The following is a 13325-nucleotide window of genomic DNA, read 5'->3' as shown; positions in this document are numbered from 1 at the left end:
ACTCAAAAGTAATTCCATTTGTTGTGAGTGCCGTGTCTTTCAACAAATACGCACACTCGGATGATTCTGCCTTCACATGAGGGCTGGAGACTAGTCTGACACTCTGCACCAGAAACTATTCACACTGTCAAGGCTTCATCTATTTATTGAGCTTTCATTTGTACAGTTCTGACTTTTTTTGCCCAAATCATTGACAACTACACATTTTACAGTAAGCACATCTTTGATGCTGGAGATTAATAGTGTAGCTGGAAGCCTCATCTTAACAGGAATATACAATGGTCCCAGGCTTCAATATTCTTTCAAGTGAATCTGTCTCGTGTCACTGAAACATGCCATTATAAAGCCCTGGCTCTTGGTCCCCTGATTCAATTAAAGGCACAATTCCCAGGAAAAGCTGCTGGCCTACTTAGGGATTTGGTCCTAAATGCAGCAGTTGGCACAGATGAATGGCAGGTGTGTTCTATATGGGGTTATCAGTGGACACTAACCAGTTATCATTCCCTGGTTGTGGCAGAAACAGATCATGCATTGTTTCTCATCGACATACAGTACATCGATTGATGAACACTTTCACCTTGCCTGTATTTGAGGTTTAAAATAAAAACTTGACAAGTGTCTAATCATGAAACAGTTACAGTATAGAAATGTTGCCAGTCCTGTCTAATCTAAACCTCTTCCTTTGAAGATATTCAAAAAGCAATACATTGGAGTGTATAAACTGTACATCAATACTGTTTGAGAATGCGAGTTGTGTCAACCACAGTAATTAACGAGTCAATTGGCATTGAGTAAAATTCTTGAAAACAGCCTTTTTTTTTTTGATAAACAAGTGTAAGATCAATGTCTTCGTTACTAAAATAGACCAGCTCACTGTGGCAGGGGCTCCCAAACTCAGTCCTCTGGACCCCAATGACTGCATGTTTTGGTTTTTGCCCTAGCATTACACAGCTGATTCAAATCAACTATTCAAGTGCGTAGTGCTGAGGCAAAACACAAAAACGTGGGGTTCTGAGGACCAAGTTTGGGAAACCCTGCTCTATGGAATGTGAATGTGTAGGAGGTCTGGCTGTTGAGGTCAGAAGCTATTCACTGGTCAATGAAGGAAAAACATGGCCATGAGGACACACCCTCCCTTGTTCCATCTAGCACAGCTATTTGATCCATACACTACACAAGAACGAGTATCTGAAAGGCGACCTTTCAAACGCTGGTGAATTGTTGCAATAGTTGCTATTCTTGGTTTACCTTTGATCTTGGTATCTTTCACACTTGGCAGTGTTCAAACATTAACACTGAATGGGGGAAATAGTTTATAATAGTATTCTAGACAATGGGTCTAATTTACTGTCCCTTTGACATTAAGCTTCTTGCAGAAGGTATAATATCAAATGGTCACGAGCTGCTGAAGCAGTACTTCACAGCTCTGATGATCAAACCAAGCTGAGCAGGTCTACAGAGCATTTCTTAAGAGGGAGTGTTGACATTCGCTTGCTCCTGCACTCTTCTGGCAAAATCTCCAACACAGCATTGGAAACACAAAAACTAAAAGGCACACAGAAGAAGCAAACATTAAGAGGAACCAAGTCAATTGAAAAACAGGTAGAAAAACAAATGACTAGGATTGTGGAACTCTTGCCATATTTAAGTATAGTTTGTTTTTGTCTGCCCATTCCCTATGAAGTGTGGCGTCCTCAGCCTACGTTTTGGGACTCCAGGACACAATAACACAGTCTCTTCTTGATAAGAATGGGCACTGATGGCTTCCTTGTTTAAGGAATTTGGTCACCACCACCTACACAAATCCCCTTTACAAGGACACACAGACACCATACACTGCATTCGGAAAGTATTCAGACCCCTTGACTTTTTCCACATTTTGTTACAGCCTTATTCTAAAATGGATAAAGAAAACATATCCTCATCAATCTACACACAATAACCCATAATGACAAAGTGAAAACAGGTTTTTAAAATAGTTTGCACATTTTACAAAAAAATAGAAACTGAAATACCTTATTTACATAAGTATTCAGACCCTTTTCTATGAGACTGGAAATGTAGATTGTTTCTTCAACTTGATTTGATTCCACCTGTGGTAAATGTAATTGATTGGACACGATTTGGAAAGGAACACACCTGTCTATATAAGATCCCACAGTTGACAGTGCATGTCAGAGCAAAAACCAAGCCATAAAGTCGAAGGAACTATCCATAGTGCTCCGAGACAGGATTGTGTTGAGGCACAGATCTGGAGAAGGGTACCAAAAACATTTCTGCAGCATTGGAGGTCCCCAAGAAGAGTGGCCTCCATCATTCTTAAACTGAGGAAGTATGGAACCACCAAGATTCTTCCTAGAGCTGGCCGCGCAGCCAAACTGATGGTCACTGACAGAGCTCCAGTGTCCTTCTGGAAGATTCTCCCATCTCTGCAGCACTCCACTCATCAGTTCTTTATGGGAGAGTGGCCAGACGGAAGCCACTCCTCAGTAAAAGACACAATGCAGCCCGCTTGGAGTTATCCAAAAGGCACCTAAAGGACTCTGACCATGAGAAACAAGATTCTCTGGTCTGATGAAACCAAGATCGAACTCTTTGGCCTGAATGCCAAGCATCACGTCTGGAGGAAACCTGGCACCATCCCTACAGTGAAGCATGGTGGTGGCAGCATCATCCTGTGGGGATTTTTTTCAGCGGCAGGAACTTGGAGACTAGTCAGGATCGAGGGAAAGATGAACAGAGCAAAGTACAGAGAGATCCTTGATGAAAACCTGCTCCAAAATGCTCAGGACCTCAGAATGGGGCAAAGATTCACCTTACAACAGGACAACAACCCTAAGCACACAGCCAAGACAATGCAGGAATGGCTTCAGGACAAGTCTCTGAATGTCCTTGAGTGGCTCAGCCAGAGCCTGAACTTGAACCCAATCAAACATCTCTGGAGAGACCGGAAAATAGCTGTGCAGTGATACTCCCCATCCAACCCGACAGCTTGAGAGGATCTGCAGAGAAGAATGGGAGAAACTCCCCAAATAAAGGGGTGCGAAGCTTGTATCGTTATACCCAGGAAGACTCGAGGCTGTAATCGATGCCAAAGGTGCTTAAACAAAGTACTCATAAATGTAATTTATAAAAACCTGTTTTTGCTTTGTCATTATAGGGTATTGTGTGTAGATTAATGAGGGGGGAAAAACTATTTAATCCATTTTAGAATAAGGCTGTAACGTTAAAATGTGAAAAAGTCAAGGGGTCTGAATACTTTTTGAATGCATTGTATTGTGGTCATTCCTGTTATACATACGCAGTATATATAATATGACAACAATGATGGAGACAGAGACATCAAGGCAGACAGAATGGAGACAGACAGCCGCCTTCTAGAGATCGTAAAGCCTGGAAAACAGCATTATAATGCATGATTATCTTTCAAGCTCTGATTTCTTTGGACAATCAAATACAGTCTGTCAGAGATCTGGTTCAGACTTCACCGCTCAATGGCAGTCAGTGAGAGGAATTGGTAGTGGTTGAGAGGACAGATCAACTGTACATGTAAGGTGAGGACAGTCCAGCTGCTTGGGTTGTGGTTGGTTGATGTCTATGTATCAAATTAAACAAAGTGTGAAAAAAAAAAGAGTGCTTTGATTGTGTTGGAGTGCGACTTGAGGTCCAATTCTGTTAAGTCTCACTGGGCACTGGTAGGAGTCTGGTCCCAGCCTGGGTTGTGTAACTGTGGTTCTGAGTCCAAGCTGTAGGGCAGTGGTCATTCCTGTTTGGTCCAGGCATATCAGAAGTACAGAGCAGGTTCACTGCTGAAATCTGACAGCAAGGAGCTGTCTGCTGGGGTGAGCTGATATATATATATATATATAAAATGAAGAGCAGGGTAAGGGTGGAGAGAGAGAAATAGAGTTACTTTAGTAAATGATGTGCTGTTATGCCATTCTGATACTTTTAAAGTAGCCCCACAAAAGTTGAGGTTGATGAAGGAATGTGTCATATCATATACAGTACCAGTCACAAGTTTGGACACACTTACTCATTCCAGGGTTTTTCTTTATTTTTCTACATTGAAGACATCAAAATCATGTAGCAACCAAAAGAGCGTTAAACAAATCAAAATATATTTTATATTTCAGATTATTCTAAGTAGCCACCCTTTGCCTTTATGACAGCTTTTCACACTCTTGGCATTCTCTCAACCAGCATCATGATGTAGTCACCTGGAATGCATTTCAATTAACAGATGTGCCTTGTTAAATTTGTGGAATTTCTTTCCTTCTTAATGCGTTTGAGCCAATCAGTTGTGTTGTGACAAGGTAGGGGTGGTATACAGAAGATAGCCCTATTTGATGAAAGACCAAGTCCATATTATGGCAAGAACAGCTCAAATAAGCAAAGAGAAATCACAGTCCAGCATTACTTTAAGACATGAAGGTCAGTCAATTCCTAAAATGTCAAGAACTTAAAAATAAAAAATTCAAGTGCAGTCACAAAAACCATCAAACACTATGATGAAACTGGCTCTCATGAGGACCACCACAGTAAAGGAAGACCCAGAGTTACCTCTGCTGCAGAGGAAAAGTTCATTACAGTTACCACCCTCAGAAATTGCAGCCCAAATAAATCCTTCAGAGTTCAAGTAACAGACACATCTCAACATCAACTTTTCAGAGGAGACTGTGTGAATCAGACCTTCATGGTCAAATTGCTGCAAAGAAACCACTACTAAAGGACACCAATAATAAGAAGAGACATGCTTGGGCCAAGAAACATGAGCAATGGACAATAGACCAGTGGAAATCAGCCCTATGGTCTGATGAGTCCAAATTAGAGATTTTTGGTTACAACCGCCATGTCTTTGTGAGATGCAGAGTAGATGAACAGATGATCTCGGCATGTGTGGTTCCCACCGTGAAGCATGGAGGAGGTGGTGTGATTGTGTGGGGGTGCTTTGCTGGTGACACTGTCGTGATTTATTTAGAATTCAAGGCACACTTAACCAGCATGGCTCCCACAGCATTCTGCAGCGATATGCCATCCCATCTGGTTTGCGCTTAGTTGGACTATCATTTGTTTTTCAACAGGACAATGACCCAAAACATACCTCCAGGCTATATAAGGGCTATTTGACCAAGGAGGATAGTGATGGAGTGCTGCATCAGATCACCTGGCCTCCACAATCACCCAACCTCAACCCAACAGATGGTTTGGGATGAGTTGGACTGCAGTAAAGGAAAAGCAGCCAACAAGTGCTCAACATTTGTGGGAACTCCTTCAAGACTGCTAGAAAGTCATTCCAGGTGAAGCTTTTTGAGAGCATGCTAAGAGTGTGCAAAGCTGTCATCAAGGCAAAGGGTGGCTACTTTGAAGAATCTCAAATATATTTTGATTTGTTTAACACTTTTTTGTTTACTACATGATTTCATAGTTTTGATGTATTTATTATTATTCTACAATGTAGAAAATAGTAAAAAATAAAGAAAAACCCTTGAATGAGTAGGTGTCCAAACTTTTGACTGGTACTGTTGCCTTACCATAACTTCCCCTGACATCTGTGTGCGCTGGAAATTGGTGTCCCCCTGGTAAACAGGGTCATCAAGCTTATGTTCCTGCCAGCTGTTAAAATCCACAGTGTGCTTGGGAATGTAACTGGACAGATCTGAAGACATAGGAATGGGGAAAGCACAATGCAAGTCTGTAGCACATTGGTTATATATTATACATTATTTTTTTGCACGAGCTCATGCACACGTTGATTAAAGATGGGCAATAAACTGTGTAATGAATAACTAATCTAATTATACTGCATGTCTACTGTTTAATGGGGAGACATTTATGGGAGAGCAGATAAAAATGACAGATATGTTTAGTTACAACTCACTGAAAGATAGTTTTTGCCTGCTGAACCCCAGCGGTTTCTTCATTAGGATGCAATGCTAACTCTGACCAGTAGGTGTCTCCCATGCTACATCAAACAGTAGCAGTTCAGTGCCAAACCACCATGCAGCCATTTCCAGATTACTAATAGGTTGTATGAATTCATTACTTTCCTTTATCTTACCCTCTTCACCATTAGAATATGTTCGATTACTTTCCCTTTAACTCTGTCCTCTTCTCACTCCAATTCCATCCCCTCCCTCTTCCTCTCATTCTATACGTTTCCTGCTTTCCTTTCCCCTCCCCCCCATTCCCTCTTTCTCTCTCTCACCAGTGCCGTTGCTGGTGTAGCTCGGACGAGGGATGTGGATGCGGCCCACCATGCTGGGCTGATCTTCCTCCTGACCTCCTCCCTTCCCTTCCGCCGCCGCCGCCTCATCATCATCCTCCTCCTCTCCGCTGTCCCACACGCTGCTCTCTGAGGGGTACTCATAGCTGCTCTGCATGCTCGACTCGTTGAACGATATCTTCAGCTGAGTGAGGGGTACGGAGAAGTCCATCAGTCATTCAAAAACACTCAAACATAAGACTCAGTGGTGAAATGTTAGGCCTGCTGTTTTCTATGGTTCTCTTAAGGGTTGAGTGCTATGAATTGAATTGATCTCCTATCAGCACTTTCAATTGGTAAGTGTACCAGAGAGAAAATGTCAGCTTCATGTTAATTCATGTACAAAGTTTGACATCAGGCTAACTCAATGATTGGGATTTCCCCTAGCTCTGCTTGCCACAATAATACTTTTCTTCCTCAGCACTACAAAGTCAGTTTAGTATGATAGTACTGCCACAAAAGATTCAACGCTGCAGAATGAAAATACCACCGGTTTATTGTGCATACTGTACTTTACTCCCCTATGATGACAGAATGTTATTGTTCAATGTGGTCAGATAACTAAAGACATTTGTTTCCTTATTACTGTATCATTAAATGTAATTTGGCTTATCGCATTGTCAGGCTGGCCTACTTTGATTGGATGAATTTCAACACCAGCATTATATGGTATGTGTACGTGACCCAAAATGAACCTAGTAGCCTACACAAGCACATTATCTTGATATATTGGGGTTACCTTAAAGGCACTTGTAAATATGAGAATATGTGCTTGACCTGTGAGTTTAATTTCCCAGTGTTGGCCTCTAGTATCATGGCACAGGGCAGGTGGCAGCCTTGCAGGGGCTGCTGGCATTGTGATTGATGGCTGGAGAGCTAGTTGTACGACATCTCCGTTTGGCAACACCCCAGCGCTGCACAAACATGCCACCGTGAGGTAAGACTTTGTGGCAACATGTTGCAGAACTTGACTATGAACTTCACAACAGCCAACCTCAATAGTCTGAAGGCTTAATGAAGCTCAAAACATTGACCTTTAATGGCTAATAAGCTGTGACAATTAAGCGTACAATGCAGATGGGTGCATGTACAAAATGAGAATAGGCTATATCTCAGACATTCAATAACTCAAGTAATTTCTCAACTTCTCAGCCCTGATGATACTGTATGCTTTGATAAAACCCATTGAGGCATGCTGCCTTAACGCGGATTTCGAAAGTGCTTTCATTTTCACTTTGTGGTGCATTTTTCAGTTCATCATCATAATAAGCATGTGCTTTCAGAAGGGAAAGGGCATGCATTGAACTCTATTAATAATCTAAGCACTATAATTAGACAGTTTTATAAATCAGTAATTTTAATTCCTTACAATTAAAATTACATTAAAACCCAAGAAAGACGCAGATATCATATTAGGGACAAAACCAACTTGTTTTTTAATCATGAGATCTATAAAGACAGTGAATTAGTTGTGTGTTTGGCCTGGTCATGGCTGAACCAGAGTGGCAGCCGTGGCCTTCCAGTGACAAAGACCAAATGAGGAGTACAAATACTATTTTTAAAAGGTATTAAATCCAGTCTAAAGCCATATCACTGGAGCTCCAGCCCCAAAAGACCATCAGCTTCACAAATCAGCTCTTTTAAATGTCGAAAACCCTCGCTCTCTCCCAAGTTCCCTGATCAACTTAATCACGCCAAAGCATTTCACCACGTGGCCCTGCTTTAGGAGTCTCTCCATGCCACGAGAGTGTATCAATAAAATCAGTCTAGCCGCGGGGTTAGCTTCCTCTCTGTGTAGATCTGGGCTGAGACGTCAGGGCTGCCCCTCTCTCTTTGCCCAACCGTGGCTATGAAGGCCTGTATTATTCAAGAAGTGATTGCTGTCCTCCTCTCTGGGCACTGAGACAGGCCAACAGAGGGCCGATTCAGGCACCAGGCTCTTCCCATTCACCACTGCACACTTCAACAGGACAGAGACCACAGAACCAAATTGTCTGAGCGCTCTCTCACTCCAAAAACAGGACAATGACACGGAAATGACTCAGCTGAAGAGGATTTGAGCGTTTGCTGTTGGTTTTTATGATTTTTTTCCTCAAGAGAGTAGTGAGAGTGTATTAATATAGTGTTGGAAAAAAATGGTGTCTGTTTGCAATTCTGTGTGCGGGAGAGAAAGTGCACAACAGAAAGAGTAACAATGCGAGAGAAGGAGCGAGACAAAGCGAGAGGGAATTAAAATTTTCCAGGCCACCCAGCACGCTGTCCTAGTTTAGTAGAGGGTACAGTGACATGGTGCACATTGAGACACACACGGTAGAATCTGGTAGAGTTCATCCCAACATTCTGGCAGCAGATTGGAGGGGAGCTCTGCTGTGAAAATTGGGTAGGAGCTACAGCAAGTACAAGAGTGCAGGGTTTGGGCATTTCCATTTAAAAGGACCCATGAGCACCAACATGTAAAGTTCGTAGGATAATGTCATTCATTTATATATATATATAAATGATATACATAGTACCAGTCAAAAGTTTGGACGCACCTACTGATTCCAGAGTTTCTTTATTTTTAATAGGTTCTACATTGTAGAATAGTGAAGACATCAAAACTATGAAATAACACATGGAATCATGTAGGAACCAAAAAGTGTTAAATCAAAATATATTTTATTTTTGAGATTCTTCAAAGTAGCCACCCTTTGCCTTGATGACAGCTTTGCAAGAGGTTCTCCTGCTCCCTTATAATTATCCGTGAATTCCTTTTTGATTGGTTTTTGTGAGAGATGTAGCCACTTTCCTTTGTTTCCCGCCGTTTCAATGGAAGTGCGTTGGGCTTCTCTTTTGCGGTAAAACCATGTGTGGTTATTAGGAGGATGAGGATTATTGGCTTCAACTTGGCCATCTATACAAATCCTTAAATTTAAAAAAAGGAACCTGGTTTTTGGTCACTTTCATTATAAAAACAGCGATGGTGAGATGAATGCTACAGCTAGTCATGGCTTTATGTGTCCCTGCATCGGCCACATAGGCTACAGAAAGATTGGATGCATGGAGATTTATTTAGTCAGGCAATGTCCACATTATTCTCACATTTTAGAATGTAATAATAATTTTTATATTGCTTCATTGGCAAGGCCTAAAAAACAATTATTCTTAAAGTGGTAATGTCCTACTTTGATACTTTTTGCATGTTTTTTGGAGCAGTAGGGTTCTATATTAGGCCCTATATGTACAATTATATAACATTGAGGTCCTTGAACATTACAATGAAGTGCTTGTAGAAGTCCCTGAAAGTCCTTGAATTTTGCTTGCCAATGTCTTTATGAACCCTGCTTAGAGTATGTATAGTCCTATGTTGTTGTATAGGTGGAGTTATGGGCCAATATGCATATATTCATTTTTTTCCTCTAAGTACACTGCATGATCATCTTTTAGATTTTTGTTTCAAACCATTTAGAAATTTTGATCACGATGTTACACATTGGCCCCATTATTTATAGAAAGACCCATATACCTGTTTAAACAACCTTCCATCCCGAAATTAGGAATAAGTAAAGGCTTTGATTTCTGGTCAAAGGTTCTTAGACCAAAGGTTCTTTGGTGGTCAAAGGTTCTTAGACCAGTTTCCCAAACTTGGTCCTAGTCCTGGGCCCCCCCAGGTGCACATTAAAATGTAAATACTACAGTATTAACAAGTATTTTTCACTACAGTGAATACTCCAGTAAAGTCCCCAAAAACACTACAGTGAATACTATACTATTTATAACATAGTATACTATTGTTTTTTCAAAACAGTAAAATAAAAGTAGAGTACAGTAGAACACACTAGAGTAGTGCCTACTGTACATATTGTATCTGATTTGGTCTCGTCTGAACCAACCAAATATGGTATTTGGGGGCAGAGCTCATTACAATAACAGCCAGTGTGTACAATAATTTCCAGATATGCAAAAGAAGGATATTGTATATTTCTACCTTTGTGTTCAGGATACATCACCATGAAGAGAAGGACATTCATATCCATAATTATACATTTCTGTATAGTACAAATCAGGGACCCATGATGAAATTCCGTTAACAAAATAAAACATTTCAAAGTCAAGGTGTCTTTCTGCAAACATCTTTGAATCTTAATTCAGAGCAGATATTTAAGAGCTTTTGGAAAACGTGGTCTCATAAAATACTTAGGGAGATTTTACTGTAATTCGGTTACCAAACTTTGCATTTGCAGTCTACACAGTTCTTCCAGCAAATATGTTTTTGTGAAGTTCAGAGTAAATTGTTCAAAGTAGTCTTTGTGCATAGAGTTATATTTTTTAAATTTTTATTTAACTAGACAAGTCAGTTAAGAACAAATTCTTATTTTCAATGACGGCCTAGGAACAGTGGGTTAACTGTCTGTTCAGGGGCAGAACGACAGATTTGTACCTTGTCAGCTTGGGGGTTTGAACTTGCAACTTTCTGGGTTACTAGTCCACCGCTCTAACCAGTAGGCTACCCTGCCACCCCATATGGTCTGTTAAACTCTGAAATCTGTTTGGCATACATTTTAAAGTAAAAAAATCTGAATCAAAGCGTAATTGCATTACTGTGGAATTGCCCAATTGTAGGTGTGTGTGGGTTTACATGGGTGTGTTTTGTGATAGGAGGGGAGGAGGGATAGCCTTGTTAATGCCCCTCATTGAGGTGTGGGACAGACTGACCAGATGCCTGATTAAAGCTCATCTCCTGCCAGCCAGTTAATATTAGAATCCTACTACAGTGGAGGAGACAGACAGCCACTCGCATACATTATCATATACAGAGAGGAGATTTGAGCGTAACCGATGTGAAATAGCTAGCTAGTTAGCAGTGCGCGCTAGTAGCGTGTCAATCGGTGACATGTCTCGCTCTGAGACCTTGTAATAGTTGTTTCCCTTGTCGCTCTTTTTGTGGAGCGACAGGTAACGACGCTTCGAAGGTGACTGTTGTTGACGTGTTTAAAGGGTCCCTGGTTCAAGCCCAGGTTGGGACAAAGATAGGAACGGAAGCAACACTGTTAGATGAGCATGGATTGGAGTTATTCCACTAACATGCTGACTAAACCATTGCAAAATAAATTGACACGTTATTCAATCATTTCATTAAAATTCATCGCGGGCGTTTACGTAGCCAGGCGCTAAAATCGAACGTGGTTCTATTTTAGGCACTTGACGCACTGCAAGTCCCGCCTCTCCCACCTACTCATTGGTTTATAAAACGAGCATATTAACCCACGTGGGTGTTGGAAAGTTGGTGGCGATAATGCACCTTAAAGGTGGTTACCAACAGCCATATATAATCCACAGAAGAACAAGACAACAAACAAGGAGATTAATAAAAAATAATATAAAATAAACTGCTTTCACCAGTAGATTTCTTTTCCCGAGTAGAGAAAACCTGATTTGACTGAAATTGATGGAAAAAGATTATACAAAAATTCAGCAATAAATGACAAAATAAATAAAAATGCCCATATGCATTTCAGGTAAAATAACCCAATCTTAATCTCCCAGGACAAATAACCTAGCAACAGCAAGCTATCTTAATGTCCATGAATGTTTGTGTTTAGGACCGGTCCTCAAATTAAAACACTACATGACCAAAAGGTTGTGGACACCAGGTCGAACATCTCATTCCAAAATCATGGGCATTAATATGGCGTTGGTCCCCCCTTTGCTGCTACAACAGCTTCCACTCTTCTGGGAAGGCTTTCCACTAGATGTAGGAACTAGAGGTCAACCGATTATGATTTTTCAACGCCGATACCGATTGGAGGACCAAAAAAAGCCAATACCGATTAAAATTGGCCAATTTATTTATTTATTTGAAATAATGACAATTACAACAATACTGAAAGAACACTTAACACAATACATCAATAAAATCAATTTGGCCTCAAATAATGAAACATGTTCAATATGGTTTAAATAATGCAAAAACAAAGTGTTGGAGAAGAATGTAAAAGTGCAATATGTGCCATGTAAGAACGCTAACGTTTAAGTTCCTTGCTCAGAACATATGAAAGCTGGTGGTTCCTTTTAACATGAGTCTTCAATATTCCCAGGTAAGAAGTTTTAGGTTGTAGTTATTATAGGAATTATAGGACTATTTCCTCTCTATACCATTTTTATTTCATTAACCTTTGACTATTGGATGTTCTTATAGGCACTTTAGTATTGCCAGTGTAACAGTATAGCTTTCGTCCCTCTCCTCGCTCCTACCTGGGCTAGAACAAGGAACACATCGACAACAGCCACCCTCGAAGCAGCGTTACCCATGCAGAGCAAGGGGAACAACCACTCCATGTCTCAGAGTGAGTGACGTTTGAAACACCATTAGCGCGCACCCCGCTAACTAGCTAGCCATTTCACATCGGTTACACCAGCCTAATCTCGGGAGTTGATAGGCTTGAAGTCATAAACAGCGCAATGCTTGAAGCACAACGAAGAGCTGCTGGCAAAACGCACAAAAGTGCTGTTTGAATGAATGCTTACAAGCCTGTTGCTGCCTACCACCGCTCAAGTCAGACTGCTATCAAATCATAGACTTAATTATAACATAACAACACACAGAAATACGAGCCTTAGGTCATTAATATGGTCGAATCCAGAAACTATCATCTCGAAAACCAGACGTTTATTCTTTCAGTGAAATACGGAACCGTTCCGAATTCTATCTAACGGGTGGCATTCATCAGTCTAAATATTCCAGTTACATTGCACAACCTTCAATGTTATACTTACGTAAAATTCTGGCAAACTAGGCGGCCCAAACTGTTGCATATACACTGACTCTGCGTGCAATGAACGCAATAGAGGTGACAATTTCACCTGGTTAATATTTCCTGCTAACCTGCATTTCTTTTAGCTAAATATGCAGGTTTAAAAATATATACTTCTGTGAATTGATTTTAAGAAAAGCATTGATGTTTATGGTTAAGTATACATTGGAGCAACGATATGCACTGCATAGATTATATGCAATGCAGGACACGCAAGATACACTAGTAATATCATCAACCATGTGTAGTTAACTAGTGATTATGAT

At 40.7% G+C, this 13325-nt stretch overlaps 1 protein-coding gene across 2 annotated transcripts in view; it reads right to left on the bottom strand.

The window, feature by feature from the left end:
• Positions 1-129: 129 nt before the first annotated feature.
• Positions 130-13325, bottom strand: part of tprn (taperin) — a 30670-nt gene continuing 17474 nt past the window's right edge. Inside the window, exons 2-4 of one of the 2 annotated variants that reach the window (XM_024382302.2) lie at positions 6209-6410; positions 5535-5659; positions 130-1545 (exon numbers count right to left, since the gene is read on the bottom strand). In XM_024382302.2, the coding sequence (XP_024238070.1) occupies positions 1468-1545; positions 5535-5659; positions 6209-6410 (405 nt within the window). In that variant the 3' untranslated portion in view covers positions 130-1467. Of the gene's footprint in view, positions 1546-2940; positions 3848-5534; positions 5660-6208; positions 6411-13325 lie in introns of those variants that run through there. The other variant, XM_024382303.2, reaches the window with a different exon arrangement.

This window comes from Oncorhynchus tshawytscha, linkage group LG20 (assembly GCF_018296145.1).
Source record: "Oncorhynchus tshawytscha isolate Ot180627B linkage group LG20, Otsh_v2.0, whole genome shotgun sequence".
In the NCBI taxonomy this organism is placed as follows: Eukaryota; Metazoa; Chordata; class Actinopteri; order Salmoniformes; family Salmonidae; genus Oncorhynchus; species Oncorhynchus tshawytscha.
The sequence above is the reverse complement of the archived record's forward strand: the minus strand, read 5'-3'. Positions and strand labels throughout refer to the sequence as shown.